Source organism: Podarcis tiliguerta (genome assembly GCF_965153285.1).
Source record: "Podarcis tiliguerta genome assembly, chromosome: 6".
Lineage (NCBI taxonomy): Eukaryota > Metazoa > Chordata > Lepidosauria > Squamata > Lacertidae > Podarcis > Podarcis tiliguerta.
In genome coordinates, this window is record NC_139539.1 from 27,561,928 (window position 1) to 27,582,938 (window position 21,011).

General features: G+C 44.9%; 1 protein-coding gene across 3 annotated transcripts in view; it reads left to right on the forward strand.

Annotated features, from left to right (window-relative positions):
• DLGAP4 (DLG associated protein 4) overlaps nt 1-21,011 on the forward strand; it is a 330,445-nt gene that overhangs the window by 235,234 nt on the left and 74,200 nt on the right. For all 3 annotated transcript variants that reach the window (XM_083446808.1, XM_083446798.1, XM_083446809.1), the window contains 2 exons: nt 12,072-12,289; nt 20,037-20,151. In XM_083446808.1, the coding sequence (XP_083302934.1) occupies nt 12,072-12,289; nt 20,037-20,151 (333 nt within the window). The remainder of the gene's footprint in view (nt 1-12,071; nt 12,290-20,036; nt 20,152-21,011) is intronic.

A 21,011-nucleotide genomic window follows, 5' to 3' on the forward strand; every position in this document is an offset into this window, starting at 1 on the left:
TTGCTTAACAACAGGGCTTCATTAACCATATTGCTAAGCACACCACAGAGCAGGGACCCAGCCCAATTAGGGCCCCCGCTGCTGTGGTTTAATTATTTAGGGTTCCCCAATGTGAAAAGCATGTTCATTTTGCTCCCAGCACCAGGTTTCTTTCAAATTCCTTGCAGCTGAGAATGCACTGCTGTTCTTTCATCATAAAGCAGGGCAGCATTAAGCATCTCCCCAGCTTGAGGTAAATGTAAACCAACAGTAGCCTGACCGCCATGGCGAGTAGAGGATTCTCTGTCGTGCAAAATACTACTTTGCAGGACAGGGAAGAATACATGGAGCAGAACTTTTTGGGCTTCTGCATGTGATCATATGTGTGATGGACAATGTATACAATTGCCTGGGTTTTTATGAGCAAATGGTGGTAGATGAGAGGCTGCATGTTTCAAGGTGGAAGATGGGATCCAATTGGATTCCATTTGAAGCTCTTGTGCTCACAGCTGGGAGAGGGCCTTAGCTCAATGTTAAAGTACATACTTTGCATGCAAAAGGTCTCAGATTCCATTCCCAGAATATCCCGGTAGGGCAAGGAGAGAAACTCTGGATAGCAACTGCCATTAAGTGCATGCAGTCTGAGCTAGATAGACCAGTGGCCTGTGTTTCTATTGATCCAGTGGAGGTGTCCGCTAATGGAGGGGAAAGGAGGGGATTTTTTGCTAAAACCTCCTTACAACTATAGAAAGCATACACACACCCAGCGCTGTCTTCCATCCTGTTCTGGAGAGTCCGCCAACTCTCTGAAATGGATTTTTGTGGGTCCTGGGGACTATAGGAGGGGTTGCATTGCATCTTCCATTAATGGACAACCCTCCTGGAAAAAACCCTTCTGCAGTTGCAAAAGCAGCAACTGGATTCCACCCAAAGAGCCTCAGGAAAGGACTTGGTAAATTCCTTCCTCTGTGCTTCTTAATCTGTCACTGTCTGACCACATACTTTCTCTGGAAAGTTCATTTCACTCTTTTCATATAACCTCGCATATAAGAGCCGCAGTTGTTCTGCAGTCACTATACATTCTCATATCAATGTCCTCAAATGCATGCAAGATTCAAGTATAGACCGAAGGGTACATCAATCACAGCTACTTATAAGAGATTAATACTCCTGTATACAGTGAATATGCTTTAACCTATTTGCATTCACATACTGGTAAGAGAGATAATTTTCTTGTGCTCTCAGAAGTGCACATTAGTGTATTTCAGAATCCTTAGGCATTCTTTTTTTGAATGAAGTCCCAGTTGTTGCCTTATGGGACAGAAACGTGAGCTTATGCAATGAAATGGAACCTTTCTGGACAGTGAAAGTCCAAGAACCTAAGTTGCGTGAGACCTTATCTGAGGTTTTCAGAATTCTGTTGGAGAACCTAGATCCTTCACATCAGGGGTAGAGAACTAGTGGTGTGCAGGTGTTGCTGGACTACAACTCCCATCATCCCTGACCACTGGCCATGATGTCTGGGGCTGATGAGAGTTGAAGTCCAACAACATCCTGAGAGCCTTATAAAACTACAGCTTCTAATGCTTCCTGGAAAGAGGGGATGACTGATCATCCAGGTTGAAGTCTATAGTGTGGACTGTGGATATGGCTTTAGACTACAGCAGTGGTTCTGACTTTTTAAACTAGGGCCTGCTTGAGACAGCTGAAAATTACTGAAGCTCACCAGTTACAGAATGGTGGTGCAGGGACGGAGCCAGTCTCAAAATGGAAGCAGATGGAGGCAGAGTTTGGCATAATCAGTTGGCAATTGCTGACATCACTTTCTACTGATACCTATTTCTTCTTTGGAAACTGCTAAATTCTTTGACCCAGTGTTTTCCATGCACCAAGGAGTTCCATAGTTTGGCTTTTCTCATACTAAGTACAGGCATTTGCTCCTTTACTCAGCATGCAAGGAGTTGCTGCTACTGGCATTGACCCAATTAGAAGCCTAGGGCGCAGCTAGGGGACAAGGTAGGCAGGTTGTGGGGCACTGAGCAGGCTGTGGCTCTGAGCACTACCTGAAAGTGACCCAAGGCACAAACTAGCTTTTAATATTGTCTTTTTCCAAGAGACAGTTCCCATTTTAAGGGATCGTCTTTAGTCAGTGTCATAAGAACTCTAGTGGGCATTCCAATTAACTATGAGGCACTGGTATTCCAGAGACGCAACATCACAGCTCCAGGTCCCAGGTTTTGACATTTTGCAATGCCAGTGCTGTTAGCTATTCAGCCTTGCCTTTAGCAAGATTTCCTCCCCTTTTCATCTTGATGCTGATCTTCATCTGAAGGAATATATGTATGTTGGGCCTGGTGTATTGGGAGCCTAGGAAATAAGAGGTTTGATGTTTAAGGGACAGAACATCCCAGAATCAAATGTCTGGGGTTTCATACATGCATACAGGGGGGGAAACCCACCTGAGATCATCTGAAATGCCTTCTGTCCTGTCAATCCAGAATAAAGCCTGAGATGGACAAGTAGCAGTTTAATATTTTTCTGCCAATTTGCAATCTCGATCTGTGGCTGCTTCAGCTCCCATTGTTTTATCTGTGAAAGGCTTCTCTCTTGTGTGATACCAACCGACCAGGGATCACCTCATCAACATAGTGATTGACATCATATAGTCAACCAATGCAGCTACATGGCAATATCATTGAGGGGGAAAACAAATCCTTCACTGAATTTAGAACCTGAAGCAATCTGAGTTATTGCTTGCTTTCTTTTTTAACTGAGACAGTTTGTCTGCTCACTCTCACTGTCACTGTCAAATTACAACTAAGAGGTTTGTGGCACCTTTAAGACTAACAAATTTATTATGGCATAAGCTTTCTTTGGACCACAGTCCACTACATCAGATGCATGAAGCATATTGCAGGTATATAGGTTGGGGGAGGTTATAGCACTAAATGTGCTAATGACTAAATGTCTGTGTTGTCATTTTGTGAATGACCATTGTTCAAAACATAATTATTACCTTCTATACTTTTCTAAATTTCCTTTCCTTCTGACCCCACAAGAGTGCATACTTCTGAACAAGAGATAGGGGAGAAATGTATTCCTTGGAGATTATGCATACTAAATTGAGAATGTCCATATTGCCAGGAGAATGTACCAAGTGCAGTTGTTGTTTAGTCATTTAGTCGTGTTCAACTCTTCGTGACCCCATGGACCAGAGCACGCCAGGCACTCCTGTCTTCCACTGCCTCCTGCGGTTTGGTCAACCTCATGTTTGTAGCTTTGAGAACACTGTCCAACCATCTCATCCTCTGTCGTCCCCTTCTCCTTGTGCCCTCCATCTTTCCCAACATCAGGGTCTTTTCCAGGGAGTCTTCTCTTCTCATGAGGTGGCCAAAGTATTGGAGCCTCAGCTTCAGGATCTGTCCTTCCAGTGAGCACTCAGGGCTGATTTTCCTCAGACTGGATAGGTTTGATCTTCTTGCAGTCCATGGGACTCTCAAGAGTCTCCTCCAGCACCATAATTCAAAAGCATCAATTCTTCGGCGATCGACCTTCTTTATGGTCCAGCTCTCACTTCCATACATCACTACTGGGAAAACCATAGCTTTGACATATGCTCATCCCCCCCCAAGATCCGTTGGAGTTTATGCATATTAGCCTGATATTGTACAAAATTCAACTGAGATGTTCACATCCACCAAAGCCTATTGGGAACTCTGCATAATTTCCAAGTGTCTGGAGAATGTGCACAATTTCCTCTTCATGGATAGATTATATACACATTCTCCATGAGGTCTGGTGAATGTGCATAATGGCTGGTTGTTATGCAAATTAAACACTTAACTTATATTCTCCATAACATGTATTTGTGGGAATCCAGATACATGTTCTTTGTATAATACACAGAGAATCCTATCCTTAAATTTTCTTCACTAGCTGACTCCAGAGAGTCTCTCTGCTGCAAAAGCCCTCAGATTGGAAGGTGGATTTTCCACTCAGCTGCTTCTCTCTTTCTGTTTACGCTCTGTTTCTTTGGGTGATCAGGGATGCTCCTGGCACATTTGAGGCAATGGGAGATTCGCTGCAGTGCTCGAAGCTTCCTCTTCTCTCCCCCCCCCCCCCTTTTCTCCAACCCACTCATTATCCTAGGATAGAAATAATAGGTAATTAATAACTTCTCGAGAAGCATACATTTCCTGAGCATAATAATCCTCTTGGTGCTGAGCTTCCACAGAGGTCAGTCAGGCATGCGCTGAAGGCATAGCATCCTTAGTGCACCAAGAAGGGTTTTGGAAGGGGAGGGGAGCAAAGTATACAGTAGAAAACTCAGTTGGCATACTTAGGTTCAAAAACTTGGGCATGTCAACAACAACATTTCTTTCCTTCTCCTAGGATGTAGCCACAAAACTAAATTGGAACAAAATATCTGCAGTAAAGTTCATAACTTCTCATAAAGTTCAACTGAATGGCTTCATAAGCAAGTCACAGTGGGTCACTGTCAGTTCCTCCACCTCTTTTGGGCCAAAGTATAAAAGGCCCTGTACTACCCAGAAAAGCTCCCCTGGATGGCATAGTGAGGATACAATGGAGGCATCAAAGTACTCTATTTTTGGTTGTATTTTGGGTTTTTTGGTTGATTCACCTGGAGTTTTTCTCCACTTGCATTCAAGCCATCCCCCCACTTGTCTACTTCCCAGTAACATGATAGAGCCATGTTGTGGAACAAAATGTACTGGGTGAACTCTGCAGTTCTTGCTGCCTTGCCTTTTTGTGTTGCCATTCTGTGCCTTGTGTTCTTCCTTGAGTCTTCTCACTGTTTCCCCATTGAACCTCCCTCTCTTTGAGAGTGCTGGCGCATGCCCAGCTGACTAGCAACTCTACTAATCATATTCCTGGATTGGGACTGCACTTGTTGGGGCAGGTTCCCGATTTCCATGGATTCACCTTCCCAATGAAGCTTTCTTTGACTGTAAGCAAAAGGTTCCATAGGAGTTTAATGAATGACGAATCAAGAAAAAGTATTAATCGATCAGCTAAAATGAATGCATGCCTATTTTATATGCAAATTCTGTTCAGCTGAAAGATCCATTGTATGATGTCACACACCATCATTCATATTCCCAGGTAAACAATCAAGGCAGGGTTGTTGTTTTTTAATATAGATGTTTTCCAGGGAGAGATGAATAGAAATCTGAAAATTAGTCACAAACTGAAAATCTCAAAGGGATTAACTAGGTGGCTGTTGTTTATAAGTTGAAAAAAGCCTTTATTTTCAAGCTTAAAAAATTCTGATTTATGTGAAAGAGAATGGGCTGGCTCTTTAAGAAACATGGCCCTTATTCATAAAACTATTCATAAATCTAGATTATGCCCACCTTGAAACTCAATGGAATTCCCTTCCATCATTTGTGTTGTTAATCTAGGCCAAGGATGTGCAACCTGTGGCCCACTATCAAAAGGCCTCTACAAGCAATTGCTTCACACTTCTGGCAAGGGTGACCTATTCCTCCACTAGCAGCCCATGGGGAAATAGGGGAGGGGAGAAGAAGGTATCAAAAAGACAGAAGAGATAAGGAATAGTGGATGGCAGCACTAGCAGGCAGTGAGACAGCAGTACTCACTTGATCTCCTGTCACCAGCGTCACTACAACTTACCAGGAGGAAGGGGGGAAAGGGCAAGTTGGTGGTGAGGTCAGTGCAGTGGAAACATGCCAATGTGTTTGCACCACGCTGACCTCACTACCATATTGCCATTTTCCCTCCCAGTAAGCCACAGTAATGCCAGGTGATAGGAGGTCATGTAAGCACCATCATTCCACTGGCTGCTGCTAGGTACCAGAGATTAGGGAAATGTGAGAAAATGGTAACTTCATGCACTTATGGTTCTGGCCCAGTGATTGCGGGCTTCGGTTTTGCCCACAATCAGTACGTGACCCAAAAAAACTACTGCAGGTAGAATGTGGTCCTCAATGCGGGGTAGGGGAGAGTTGTCTACCCCATGCTTTTTGTTGTTGTTGTTAGAACGTTTATTAATTTTCCAATAAAAGACATCCAATTAACATATCAAATCATAATCCAGTAAAAATCGACGGACGAAAGGTTATCTGATTTCTGACATGATTGAGGATCGCAGACCCAGAGACAAAGAAGTTTGGAGAGATAAAATCAAGATATGGAAATATGGAAATATTGATGAGAGGCAGGACTGAGATATAAATATGCTTCAAGGTTCAGACTGTGGGAAATTGTAAAATCAAAATTACAATTCAGAAGTTAATTTGACTTTTTTATTTTTGTTTTTTATTTTCACACCATTCTTGACAGTAGAATGGCAGGATTTGAGAGCATTTATGAATGACCCTAACAGCGCTTCCAGCATGGAGTGGTAGCCCTGTTTTCAATTATCATAGCCAACTACATCATGATAGCTAAGCCAGTGCCATGGGCAGAATGACTCAAGCCTTTGCAGTAGGGTGAGCAGCTGCAAGAGAGGGTCGAGTTTTTGCAGTAGTTTAGAAGAAGGAATTTCATCAGAGGCAGCTTTTTAGAGCGTTGTGCTACCAGAGTGAAAGAAGCTATAGCTGGGGAAATCTCTCTTCGGTGTAATATTAAAAAGGCAGGAGCCCTGTTTGCTGATTGCATCTAATCATTCTGTGGCACATTTCAAAGAGTCTGTCTCTGCCTATAGGTTTCTGCATTTCTGTGTGAATGCTAGCAGGGCAGAGTGCGTGAATTAAGAGAAGTGTGCAGGGATGTTTTTGAGAAGCTCCAGAATATATGCTCTGATGTGAAGCCTGAGTGCATTTAAGATCATTGGAACTATTCTTTGCACTGTGAAAAGAGAAGTTGTCAAAAGTGTAAAAATAAATTTAAAAATTACAACAGAGGTGCATATCCTCAGCAACAGAATCCTCTTCCCTCTCCTTTGTCCATGTTACAGCTGGTTTCAAGGCAGCCTTGTAAATAATGTTGTTTCCAGACAACCTCCTTATGGAGCGTTCGTCCTGATTTATTTGCAGGGAGATCAGACGGCATTGGGTATTGATTGAACATTCATTATGATTTGATTGCTGGGAGATGATGTTGCATCAAACAAATGTTATCCCACACTTTGCAGTGCATTTTCCCATCACTTTCCTTATTGCAAAAAAAAAATAAAAAAAAAATCTGATTTGGGGATTGTGGGTGGCTTTGTTGCTCAATATCTAAATCAACGTTGATTGCACAACTTGCATTTGCCAGCATGTGATTGAACCTCACCCCAAAACAGCAACCGTCTGAAATTGCTCTGAAACCCTGAAAGGCACTAGTCAGCAAAATGTACAGATAAATAAAATACTACCCGGCTGGCAGCTGGAAAAGGAGGGGTGGAGAGATTTGTCCTTCCTCCAACAGCCCACTGCCTTTTTTTAGCTGGATGTGGGGGACTGGCCTTTTCTTTTCTCTTTTTGAATTTATTTTATGGGGGGGGGTATTTTTAAAAAAATACAATTTAAATCGATACAGAACAAAACTGGCAGAGCCCACTGGGTATGTCCTTCATGTAAATGGTTCCAAGTATGGATCCCCAATCCCTGAGTGTTCATTCTCTTTGTGCCACCTGCTGAAGATAGCAATTTCAAATGGGAGGGGCTTTTCCCTCTCTGGTAGCCTGCTTGGTTTCTATACCAGGCATAAAGGAGGATCAGAGCCCTTCTCTGTCAGCCTGTACACTCACCAGCATGAAATTCTGACATTTACCTGCCTGCCTGCCTTCAGTCCCTTCTCACCTATGACTGCAAGGCTTGTCCTTAAATACAAGGCTGCATAACATTAAGGTATCTATAGCAGTGTGGTTCTCTGCAGTGTGCAGAATCCCAGATGTTGAAAATCAAAACTGAGGTCAGTGTTCTATGCACCAGTCCCACTAAATGAGACTCACTTCCCTTGCTGAGAATAGAGACCCAAACTGTGCTCCTGGGAGATCCCACTGGCTCTCTGTGTCACAGTCTTCAGCAAACTGCACCATTTGCTCCCTTCCATCTGCATGGAGTTGATCTAGCTTCTAGTAGAAGAGCTTTCTGACCTTGATATGCCCATGCTGGTCTCCCATCTCTCCTTTTTTCACCCACTTCCTTGCTGCCGCACACTCAAAATATATTTGGTCCTTTTCCAGCTCAGTTTCCTCCCTCTTGATCCATCAGGAACTGTGCCTAATTGGTAGAGAACATCAGAGAGTACTGTGAGAAAGGAATGGCTGTTGAATTTTTCTCCCCCTGATAGCAATGACAAAGCTTATGATTTAATTTTGCTCTTTCAGAGAGTCTGCAAAGTCTATGCACACGTGCACACACACTTAAATATATGTACATACATATATGTTACATGCATTCCTAGAAAGCAAAGTCACACATTCAGTTCAGGAAAGCCCTTCAGAAACATGGTTTGGAAGAATGGAAGAGCACTTATGATGGTTATACACACATCACCAACAAAGAGGAAATGCATCACTGGGGGTGGGGGGGAGGAGACAGATTAGCACATGCTAATTTATATCTACAGGTGCAAGTTTAGAAAGAATTACCAAGACTGAAGCAGAAATACATCTCACCATAGTGGGAAAGACTAGTGCCCCAGTTCAAGAGCTCTGCTCACCTTTCCTTTTTATTATTTATTTATATATACTGAAATAGAGGGACGCGGGTGGCGCTGTGGGTTAAACCACAGAGCCTAGGGCTTGCCGATCAGAAGGTCGGCGGTTCGAATCCCCGCGACGGGGTGAGCTCCCGTTGCTCAGTCCCTGCTCCTGCCAACCTAGCAGTTCAAAAGCACGTCAAAGTGCAAGTAGATATATAGGTACCGCTCTGGCGGGAAGGTAAACGGTGTTTCCGTGACTGGTTCACCAGAAGCTGCTTAGTCATGCTAGCCACATGTATGCCGGCTCCCTCGGCCAATAAAGCGAGATGAGTGCCACAACCCCAGAGTCGGTCACGACTGGGCCTAATGGTCAGGGGTCCCTTTACCTTTACCTTAGCCGGTGATCTGGCTGCCGTATTCTGAACTATCTGAAGCCAATACAGTTCACACAGATTATCATTTACCAAGTGGTTAACATATCCCAGTTTGCACAGCCACATGGTAAGTCTGTTATCCATAGTGCCCTGTCAAATGGTGAGGAGAATCTTGTCACACCTCCACAGGGTAAAATTAGACATGAAAAAGTGAGGAGGAAAAAGGGAAAGAAAGAAAGAAAGAAAGAAAGAAAGAAAGAAAGAAAGAAAGAAAGAAGGAAGAAAGGGAAGAAAGGGAAGAAAGGAAGGAAGGAAGGAAGGAAGGAAGGAAGGAAGGAAGGAAGGAAGGAAGGAAACACCCATATGCTCTCCTTTCCTAATGTTTGGTCAAAATGTCTTTCTGATGTTGAGAGCTGTTTGACAATGGAGCATCCTGCTTACTCTGCATCCAGTGCAGTCCTGCCACTACTTTGAAAAACAGCATCCACACAATGTTCACCACAATCCATCATGTATTCATCCTGTTGTTTCCTATGAATTGCCAGATTTTGATGCATTTCCCCCTCGAACCAGCTTTGATTCTAATGGAGAGAAAAAACACAACCTTGCTGCTTTTTCATCCGGTAATGTGTACACAGCCTAAGACGGTTACCCCTCTGGGAAGAAATGCACGTGTTTCTTAAACATGGGGCTCTCTCCTTCACACTTGACGCTTATTTGTTTCAGATTTGGGAAGTGTTCACTTAAACGTGTAATATGAGAAGCAGCTTCCAACTCGACTGCGAGCAGCTGGCAAAAGAGATTCCTCGGTTTCCTTCTGCCTGCTTCTCTCTGGTCTCGGATGTTTCCTGATTACACCTGACGGCGCTTTCCCTCCCCCAGCCTTACATTGGTCATGCAGCAGTGCGTACTGCCACTTGGGAGAGCTGCTTTTCATCTCCAGGCAGGCAGTTCTTCTTCTTTTTTTTCCCTCCCGGTGTGAAATTAACAAGTTGAAGCAAAGGCAGGTCGGAAATCTCCGCCCCCCCCCCCCCAAATGGTCTAATCTCCAGTCAGACGTGACTCCAAGGCAGCTAGTGGTAAAGTGCTTTCAGAAGGCTTGTGTCTCCTTCATTAGGAAAGGTCAAAGCCAATCACCCCAGCGGTAGTTTGAGGAGAACAAGATACAGGAGTCTTATTAGGGCGATCTGTCACTGGAGCCTTTTTGCTTTCTACAAGAACAGGCAGAAGAATGCAACATCCACAAGCCCATCATGGACTTCTTTTGCTGCCACTTTCCCATCCTCTGTAGAGGCAGGTGGTTGGTGGCCCTGGAGGATGCACAAGAAATGAATGCAAATAGGCAACCTTGTGATATTTTCTGTGTGCTGAGACTACACAGATCTCATATGTCAAGAATGAGGAGCCTGGGGCCCTTTGGATGCTGTTAATCGCCAGCTCCCATCAATCTTAGCCAACATGGTGAGGAAGGATAGTTGTCATCAAACAACCTCTGTAGGACCACGTGTTCTCCATCCGTATCATATAAGAATAAGACTTTCATCTGTGATCAGGATGGGCATGTGCCTTGCAATAGATTTTAAAGAATCATATTTATGTTTCTTTGAACTTTTTAAAAATAAATGTCAATGTTTTATGTGTGTGTCCTGATTTATAGTGGACATCCTTTTAATTTGAGGGCAGTGTTGCAGCTGTGCCACTTACTGGAACAGGGTAGGAGTAGGGTATGGAGGCAGTGAGGTTAGAATTGTGCAGGTTCATCACACCAGCCACGCCTGTGACCTGGGCTAGTTGGACAAAGAGTGTGCATTGAAATGTGGGGAATATTATGTTAGGGTTGTTTTTTTTTTTCTGATTATAAAGCTAGTGCTTCTGTTCCATTTTCTAAAGTTCCTTTCATACTGCAGTACCAGTTGTGTTACGGAACTGTGGCATGTCATGCTAAATTTCATTCACACCATTGGGTAATGTCATTGCTCCCCTACTCTTTCTGCACCTGTGTACAGTATTTCTGTTCCCCCATCATTAACACACGACAACAACATGAAAGAACTGTATGTGGGTATACTGCCCCAAATTCCATCACTTTACTCCAGTGATTTTCCAGGTTAAAGGAGATGCAAATGGAATTTTGCTGGAATAATAATAATAATAATAAATCTGAAATGAGCACTAAACATGTACTAATTTCCATTAATTTTCTGGAAGTCCATTTTATGTCATATGAAAGCTCAAATATAATGTGGAAATTAACAGTTTAGGGAAATGTTGGGTGGATGTGAATGCAGCCATAAAAAGCTGGCAGGGCAGCTTTCTGCATTTCTAACATACTACATGAGATGGATGCTTAGTCCAATCCAGCACAACTCTTCTTAATCTGTTTAAAAGGGTGGGGGACAAGGTCATTATTATGCACTGGAACAACATTAGAAAAGGAGAATTCATTTGGACACTTACAGCACAATGCTTTACATGTCTACTCAGACATAAGTCCTGCTAAGTTCAATATTTTTTGTTTCCAGGTAAATGGACGGAAAACTGCAACCCCTCAAACAATGCATTGTCCTTCTCTTTGCTTTTGTCTCATATCAGCCTTTGGTCAGGTCAGCAGGGAGTTCCCCGACTACATATAGCAAGGATGGCATTTGCTAGCTAGCACATAGTGGGAAAATAAAACTCCTTTTCTCCCCCATGACCATGTGCTAGGATCAGTAAAAACAAAAACACTAAATGCTTCGCTTCAAGTACTTCGTGCCAAGGCTAAGGATTAACTAACTAACAGCTGGCATTATAAAGGTTAAGACAGATAATATAGGCTAAGAGGTGACTAAAAGTCAGGCTTCACAGCCTAAGCTGACCAAGAAGGAATTGCTTTGTGCTTACTCCATTAAGCATTAGTAGTAACATGCATGTTGTTTACGAAGGCTTCCCTACCTGCATCAATCTGCCTCACCAGGAACCTGTCACTGTTAAATAGGTACAGGAGGCTGGACTGGATTAGTTGATGTCCTGCTCTTTTGTAGGTCTCCAAATGGTCCCTCCATCTCCTGCTTTTTTCCTTTCCTTACCAAATGCTATCTCTGTGTTCTGTTGCTTTTGCAGGTGCCTCAGGGAGACTGGAATAATACCTTGACTAGGGACAAGGACAATGAAATCCCATGCCGGCGTATGCGGAGTGGGAGTTATATCAAAGCCATGGGGGACGATGACAGCGAAGACTCGGAAACCAGCCCCAAGCCATCCCCCAAAACTGCAGCACGGAGGCAGAGTTACCTCAAGGCCACTCAACAGTCACTGAGCGAGCAAAGCACCACACACAGGTACTGCCTTCTCATTTCAGCCCTACCTGGTACTCTGTGAATACCTGCATCTTTGGTGGTAATGGCTCAGGTGCCTCAAAAACTGACATGTATTGTGGCATTCCTAGATTTCACTGTTCAGTTTGTCCTGGGTTATAGGCACATAGTGGAGGGTAGAACTGAGATTAAATAGTGGGCTCAGAGGGAAAAGAAATGCAGAAGGGACAGAGAGGGTAATAATTGCATCATTAATGGTGTTCATTCACAAAAACAGTTGTTGATAGTACAGAAATCCTGGCATTGGTGAGTCAGTTAACATATGTAATGAGTTTGATTAGTTTTTGGTTTTTTATATATATAAAAAGGTTTATCACAATTTAATCCAGATCAATGAAATATAGTATGAGCTATATCCATCTTATTCCTTCTCAGGGATGCTTAAAGGGCTGTAGGGAAGATGGAGACCATATGACCATTTGAAACCGGTGGGTGATAGAATGGCATTGTCACATGAATAGTATTCTGAAGCTGACCTAGAATTGTGACTCCTTTGTTCACAACCCTAAGGACCAAGCTTTTCGCATTATATATTGTTCCATTCACATATTTAGTACCTGATAGTGGGTCCTGCAGAACATTTGATTAAAGTGCATTTGTACACTTAAGCTAGGGCTGAGATGAGCACCATTTCACAGCTGATTTTCCTGGTTATGGTTAGAAGGATGAGGGTGCAAAAGATGTTGAGGTGGAACTTCCACAAAATTATTAGAAAAAGGTGTTGAGGTGTGCTTACTCCCTGCTAGGCATAGCTGTCAACTTTTCCCTTTTCTTGTGAGGAATCCTATTCGGAATAAGGGAATTTCCCTTTAAAAAAGGGAAAAGTTGACAGCTATGCTGCTAGGACAGAGGGATTGCAAGACCTCAGACAAAAATAAACAAACTGAGAGCCAGTCTATAAGTTATATTCACCACATGGGAGGTCCTGGAAATAGCCTCCACGCGGCTGGTGATTCCCAGCACAGCTGTAATGTGTAAAATGACATCATAAAAACATAAGAAGAACCTGCTAGATCAAGCCAGATGCCCATGGAAAGGTGGCAAACAGGACCCAGGCACAAGAGCACTCTCCCTTCCTTTGGTTTCCAACAACCAGTATATATAGAATTCTACAAGTTTCCATGCCCTGCAGTCAGCATGGAGACTAGTATAAAAAACATTTAAGACAGCTTTATTGCCCTCCCTATTTCCAATAGCATCCTTGTGAACATGCAAAGTGGCCCTTGAGAGTTTCCTGCCCATTGAGGGTTGGACTGGAAGGTGACTTCGACTGCACTTTATTCTCCATGTAGATTAATAGAAGAGATGAATAATAATAATAATAATAATAATAATAATAATAATAATAATTCATTATTTGTACCCCGCCCATCTGGCTGGGCTTCCCCAGCCACTCTGGGCGGCTTCCAACAAAGATTAAAAATACATTAAAATGTCACACATTAAAAACTTCCCTGAACAGGGCTGCCTTCAGATCTCTTCTAAAAGTCAGATAGTTGTTTATTTCCTTGACATCTGGTGGGAGGGCATTCCACAGGGCGGGTGCCACTACCAAGATGGCCCTCTGCCTGGTTCCCTGCAGCTTTGCTTTTCGCAGTGAGAGAACCACCAGAAGGCCCTCGGCGCTGGACCTCAGTGTCTGGGCAGAATGATGGGGGGTGGAGACTCTCCTTCAGGTATACTGGACCGAGGTTGTTTAGGGCTTTAAAGGTCAACACCAACACTTTGAATTGTGCTCGGAAATGTACTGGGAGCCAATGTAGGTCTTTCAGGACCTGTGTTATATGGTCTCAGAGGCTGCCCCCAGTCACCAGTGTAGGTGCCGCATTCTGGATTAGTTGTAGTTTCCGGGTCACCTTCAAAGGTAGCCCCACTTAGAGCACATTGCAGTAGTGCAAGCGGGAGATAACCAGAGCATGGACCACTCTGGTGAGACAGTCCGCGGGCAGGTCTAAGGTCCTACACTTTCCTTCCCAACCTTCTCCTGTCTGTACCCTACTCATTCACCCCTGAGAGGGCAGAGGGGATCTAAGTTCAAAAAGAACCCGCATACGCGCAATGTAGTAGCCAAGGCTCCAGCAGAATTCTTGATAGCTTTAGTAAATGGCCAATAAAGGAAGTCACTTGTCTTGCTAGTTTGTAAAAATGCAAGGCTTAGTGCCATCTGCTGGCCACAGAGAAATAAAGGTTGCTTCTGTGTTTTAAGTACAGTACTGGTTTTGTGAAGTCCAGTTCAAGCTGCCAAGATACCAGCACAAAGAGGATGTAGAACCAGGATGTTGTAGGAATGGGTGTTTATAAAATTACAAATACATTAACTAAACTGAGAGAAGTACCGTATTTTTCGCCCTATAGGACGCACCGTCCCATAAGGTGCACCTAGTTTTTTGGGGGGGAAATAAAGGGAAAAAATTATTTTCCCCCCCAGGTGCGGGGTTGGGGAAGCTCAAGCTTCCCTCGACCCCAGCCCCCAAACAGGCAGCTCTCTGCAAGCCGTGGGAGCCCAGCGCTGGCTCCCGCTGCTTGCGGAGAGGTCCGCGAAGCCTGGGCGCGCTGAGCTCAGCGCGCGCAGGCTTCAGCATGCAGGCAGCTCTCCGCAAGCAGCGGGAGCGCTCCCGCTGCTTGCGGAGAGGTCCGCGAAGCCTGGACGCGCTGAGCTCAGCGCGCGCAGGCTTCAGCATGCAGGCAGCTCTCCGCAAGCAGCGGGAGCGCTCCCGCTGCTTGCGGAGAGGTCCGCGAAGCCTGCATTCGCCCCATAGGACGCACACGCATTTCCCCTTCATTTTTGGAGGGGAAAAAGTGCGTCCTATAGGGCGAAAAATACGGTACTTAAGGTTCTATGTACACAGACTGACGGGCTTGGATAGATGCAACTTTGAGGGCATAAGAACATAAAAAGAAGCTGCTGGGTCAGGGGAAAGGACCACTCTCACAGTGCCCAGCCAGATGCCTCTGGGAAGCCTGAAAGCAGGACCTGAACACAGCAGCACTCTCCCCACTTCTGATTCCTAGCAGTTGGTATTCAGAGGCATGCTTCCTTTGACAGAGGAGATAGACTATAACCATTGTTGTTAGTAGCCATTGATAGTCTTCTCCTCCATTCATTTGTCTAATCCTCAGTGGCCATCACTACATCTTGGGGGAATGAGTTCCATAGCATCACTGTGTGGTACATGGAGAAGTACTTTATTTTATCTGTCCTGAATCTTCCAGCATTCAGATGTCCATATGTTCCCAGGTTAGGAAAGAAGAAAAACTTTTCTCCACCCACTTTGCCATGCTGTGTATTATTTGATAAACCTCTATCCAGATCCGTCTTTCGCATTGGGTTTACTGGTGTGTTGCGCCAGGGCACCGGCCTCTCAGGGGTGCCCCAGCGAGTGGGGGAGCTGTGCAGCTTTGCCAGCGGCCTCCCCTTTCCCTCCTGCACACCTGCCAGCTGTGGCCTGTCAACCATATGGCTGGCGGACATGCAGCTTCCTTCCCAAGCCCCCGCGGGAGGAGAGCGATCGCCTCAGAGGCTTGGGAAAAGGTCAACAACTCTGGGAAACGGGGGTTGGGGCGCCAGAGGGATCTTTGCACCACGGCGCCAGATATGCTTAAGACAGCCCTGCTTCTATCATGTCACCTCAAAGGCTCATCCAGATTCTGTTTGTGCCGTGATTACCAGGCACAAGTTTGAGTGGTTTTTATTTTGTCCCTCCGCTTTCCCCGGGAACAAGCCACTGTTTACTGCTGAATCGGAATGAACGGCAGGTGGGTTTTCAGCGGATTCATGTTTGTTCAGATTCAGCGGAAAACAGTGGGTTTTCCAAGGGAAAGTGGCGGGGACTAAAGAAGAACCACTCAGACCTGTGCCTGGAAATCACAGCACCAAGGGAAGTCTGGATGAGCCCTTGCCTCTTCTCCAATCCAAAACATCCCAGATGCTGCAAACTTTAGTCACTCCATCCCCATATTTGTTTTGGTTGCCCTTTCCTAAAACTTTTCCGGCTACTTTGACTAACGGTACTGTAGGTATAAAGGTATCAATTCTGTAGGTATCAATTCTAAACTGATAGTGCAACACCTGCATGTATGGAGGTCTGTGTGCACATAAGCGTCCTGCCATTTACAAAAAAAGCCAATAATTTTGGCCATGCAATCCTTTTTTTCTTTTGGTTCCAAAAGCCTAAGGAGTCAAAAAGCTTCCTTGAAAAGAGCAATGGTGGATTGACTGAGTTAGATCTGCCAATGACAGAAGTCACATACAATGTGTTTACAGTTGCAATCCAATGCACAAGTACCTAGGCATAAGCAAAAACCTTTATGTTCACCCTGGCTTTTTTAAACACTGTAATTTTATTTTATTTTTTAATTTCTTAAATCTCATATTATTAGCTTAGTCTCTGCTTTGACCATGGCATTCTATTTTTGTCCCATGAGATTATTCTCTCTCTCTCTCTCTCTCTCTCTCTCTGTGTGTGTGTGTGTGTGTTCTTCCAATTTAATACTTTATTGGATTGCTTGATTTGTGTCGTATATCACCTATAGGATTGGGCAAATAGGCCAATACTAAATAAATAAAATACTTCTGAATAAACATGTTTAGGATCACACTAATAATAATAGGTAAAGGTAAAGGACCCCTGGATGGTTAAGTCCAGTCAAAGTCAACTATGGGGTTGCGGCGCTCATCTCGCTTTCAGGCCAAGGGAGCCAGCGTTTGTCCACAGACAGCTTTCCAGGTCATGTGGCCAGCATGACTAAACTGCTTCTGTGAAACTGCTTCTGGCGCAACAGAACACCATGATGGAAGCCAGAGCATACAGAAACGTTGTTTACCTTCCTGCCACAGCGGTAACTATTTATTTACTTGCACTGGTATGCTTTCGAACTGCTAGGTTGACAGAAGCTGGGACAGAACAACAGGAGCAAACCCCATCACATGGGTTAGAACCACCAACCTTCTGATCGGCAAACCCAAGAGGCTCAGTGGTTTTAGACCACAGTGTCACATGTGTTTAGGATCACACTAATAATAATAACATTAATAATGTAAACACTTCAGTCCTAAGCACACTTATTAGTAAACAATTCTCATAAATTGGCCTTGCAAAGAGATGGGCCATTGGTCTAGATATCCCAGTATCCCCTTCCCCGACCTGATGCCTTTGGAATGTTCTGAACTCCTGTCATCTCTGACTCTTGGCCCTGCTATAATCCAAAATATCAGGAGAGCACTAGGTTGGGGAACAATGGGCAGTGACTAGCAGCACTCTCCAGAACTTCAGATAGGAGTCTTTCCCACACCTGCATGGAAAGACTCAGGACAGAAGCTGAGACTGTCTGCAATCGGATCATGAACTGCACCACCAAGCTACGGCCCTGCCATTATTTGCTCAGCTATCAGTTTTCTAGCAACGACAATGAGTTTTGTTTTAAACGCAGCCTGTTGGAATCTTGGAGATGTGCTTAGCAAAATGAGTTTGAGAGAGCAAGAGCTCCCCTGCAGCTTCATTCTTCAGCATGACAAGTACAAGCTATTATGTGATGTGCTCTGGCTGTATGTGGAGCGTGGCTGTCACCCAGTGGCCATTTTGTGCTTCTTCTTTTGCCTAGTTTGTGTGTCTGTTCTTGTAAGCCTTTCCTTGTGACAACTAAGGGCCAAACAAGATGCAGTGTTAAATGTGTATTTAGCAACGACTGGTGGCCATGGGTACTGATGGGTACTGGAGCCAGAGCCAATGGCAGGCTGTAAGAAAGCAAGCAGGAAGGTGGAGACTGGCCATGGGCAGGCTGAAAGTGGTGGGATAGTGCCCCCATTTGCCTTAATACACCAGCCTCCTTTAAAAAAATACCAGTAGCAGCCACTGGAGTTGCAGCAGATGAGGAGGGGGAGATTAACCATTGTCTCTCATGCTGCAGTCCTGATCAAAATTGCCCCTTTGACACTGCTGTTTGCTTCGGAAGAAAATCCACCTACTGTTTCCATAAGTACATTTTATCCATTGTGTGATTTATTTCCATAACCAAGATTTTAGGTGACAGTAGCACAATATGCAGGGGACGCGGGTGGCGCTGTGGGTAAAACCTCAGTGCCTAGGACTCGCCGATCGCATGGTCGGCGGTTCGAATCCCCGCAGCGGGGTGAGCTCCCACCTTTCGGTCCGAGCTCCTGCCCACCTAGCAGTTCGAAAGCACCCCTAAGTGCAAGTAGATAAATAGGTACCGCTTTATAGCGGGAAGGTAAACAGCATTTCCGTGTGCTGCGCTGGTGCTGGCTCGCCAGAGCAGCTTCGTCACACTGGCCACGTGACCCGGAAGTGTCTCCGGACAGCGCTGGCCCCCGGCCTCTTAAGTGAGATGGGCGCACAACCCTAGAGTCGGACACAACTGGCCCGTACGGGCAGGGGTACCTGGGTACCTTTAGCACAATATGCACAATATGCGGGTGGCGCTGTGAATTAAACCAGAGTCTAGGACTTGCCAATCAGAAGGTCGGCGGTTCGAATCCCCGCGACGGGGTGAGCTCCCGTTGCCCAGTCCCATCTCCTGCCAACCTAGCAGTTCGAAAACATGTCAAAGTGCAAGTAGATAAATAGGTACCACTCCAGGGGGAAGGTAAACGGCATTTCCATGCACTGCTCTGGCGAGCCAGAAGCAGCTTAGTCATGCTGGCCACACGACCCAGAAGCTGTACCCCGGCTCCCTCGGCCAAGAAAGTGAGATGAGTGCCGCAACCCCAGAGTCAGTCATGACTGGACCTAATGGTCAGGGGTCCCTTTACCTTTTGTTGTTGTTGTTTAGTCGTTTAGTCATGCCCAACTCTTCGTGACCCCATGGACCAGAGCGCACCAGGCACTCCTGTCTTCCACTGCCTCCTGCAGTTTGGTCAGACTCATGTTGGTAGCTTCGAGAACACTGTCCAACCATCTCGTCCTCTGTCATCCCCTTCTCCTTGTGCCCTCCATCTTTCCCAACATCAGGGTCTTTTCCAGGGACCTAGCACAATATGCTGTTGGTACATCCTGGAAGGGATAGCCTTGCTTCTGGCAAATTGGCCATGCTGCTGTTTGTTCCCCTTTAAACATCTGACAACTTGCTTGTTCTTGCACAAGGGCAGGACAATGAAAAAAGAGCAGATCTGAGGGGAAATGGTAAATAAAGCAAAACTATTAACCAACAACATCCATATGTTGAAAGAGGAGGAGCTGATTACTAATTACAACCTCTAATAGACCTGCACAACTGTATTCTACATAGTGATTTACTGTCCTGGGAAAGTATAGCAGTTTCCCTAGGTACAAAATATTGTACTCTGGGTGCTTGGACACTACAATAACCAAGAAAAAAGAGGGGGACTATCTGCTTGCAGACTGTCTGCAACAAATGTGTATTTATAGCACCAAAAATGGTCATGCCGGAAGGCCCTAGATGGCTGATTTGGGAGGGTGCCTTCCTAATGTCACATGGCTGAAGTGTATTGATTAATCTTTAAATGCTCTATTTGTTTTTGCTTCCATGTCTTCTAAAACAGCCTAGTGTTAAGTAGAGCAGAGGATGATTTGTGTTAGGCAAGGCTTGAGATGCATTAGTTGATAACTCTGACAAATCTGCAGTGTGCAGGGAGCTCTGGCAATACTTGATTGTCACCGAGACCCACAACTGATTTTGTCTCTCCTGTTGTTCATGTGATCATCATCTCAGACTCTCTGTCCTCATTCCACAGGAGTCTGGACCGACTTGATTCGGTGGAGATCCTTTTGCCTCCAAAATTCCCAAGCTGGGAGGAAGAATACAACCAGATCGCAGACAACCTTAATGAGTCCAGTTGCATCAACCAGGTAAGAGCCAGCAGTTTACAGCACCAAGGAGGACCAGCCTGAGAGTGGGGAAGGAACAGTAAGGTGGGGGGAGGTAGCTTTATATAATACATAGCTGTCAAGTGTCCCTTATTTGAAGGGACAGACCCTTATTCCAGCGCCATGTCCTGCTGCTGTCCCTTATTGATGGATGTCCCTTAAATGTCCCTTAAATGATGTCCCTAAAATTTCAAAGGAAGCAGCTCCTCTCCCTCCCTCCCTGCCAGCCAGGGAGGAGGGAGGCTCCAACTGTGTTGCTTAGCTGTGTTGCCCACCCAATAAGAAGTCTAAGAAAGAGTAGGGGTGGAGCTTGCATGCCTTGTGTGTGGCTAGTTAATGGAAGCTGAGAGGTTTTTTGAATGCTGGACACCATTTTGTTGCACGTGCTGCTGCAAACTTTGCAGTGCAAAGCCAGGCCGTGGAGCCATCTTAAGTTGAGGCTGCATAGGCCTTGTGGTGCATGTGATTCAGATTCTATTCAGTTGAACCTCCGTATACAAAGTTGGTTGGACAGTGTTCTCGAAGCTACCAGCATGAGTTTGACCAGACTGCAGGAGGACAGGAAGACTGGAGTGCCTGGAACAGGTGAGGCTGCAGGTCCCTTATTTTGGCTGCTGGTCCCTTATTTTCAAGGCTGCTGGTCCCTTATTTTCAAATTTGTAAGTTGACAGCTATGTATAATATCATTTGCTCACTTTGCAGCTCAAAACAAATTTTGCATTTCCCACATTTGTACTTCAACTATGAACCCACCTTGGCTAGAATGTGAAGTCAATCTCTTCTGCTTCCAGTAGCTGTAAATACAGTACTTGAGCACAAATATCTCAGAAGAGGTTCAAAGG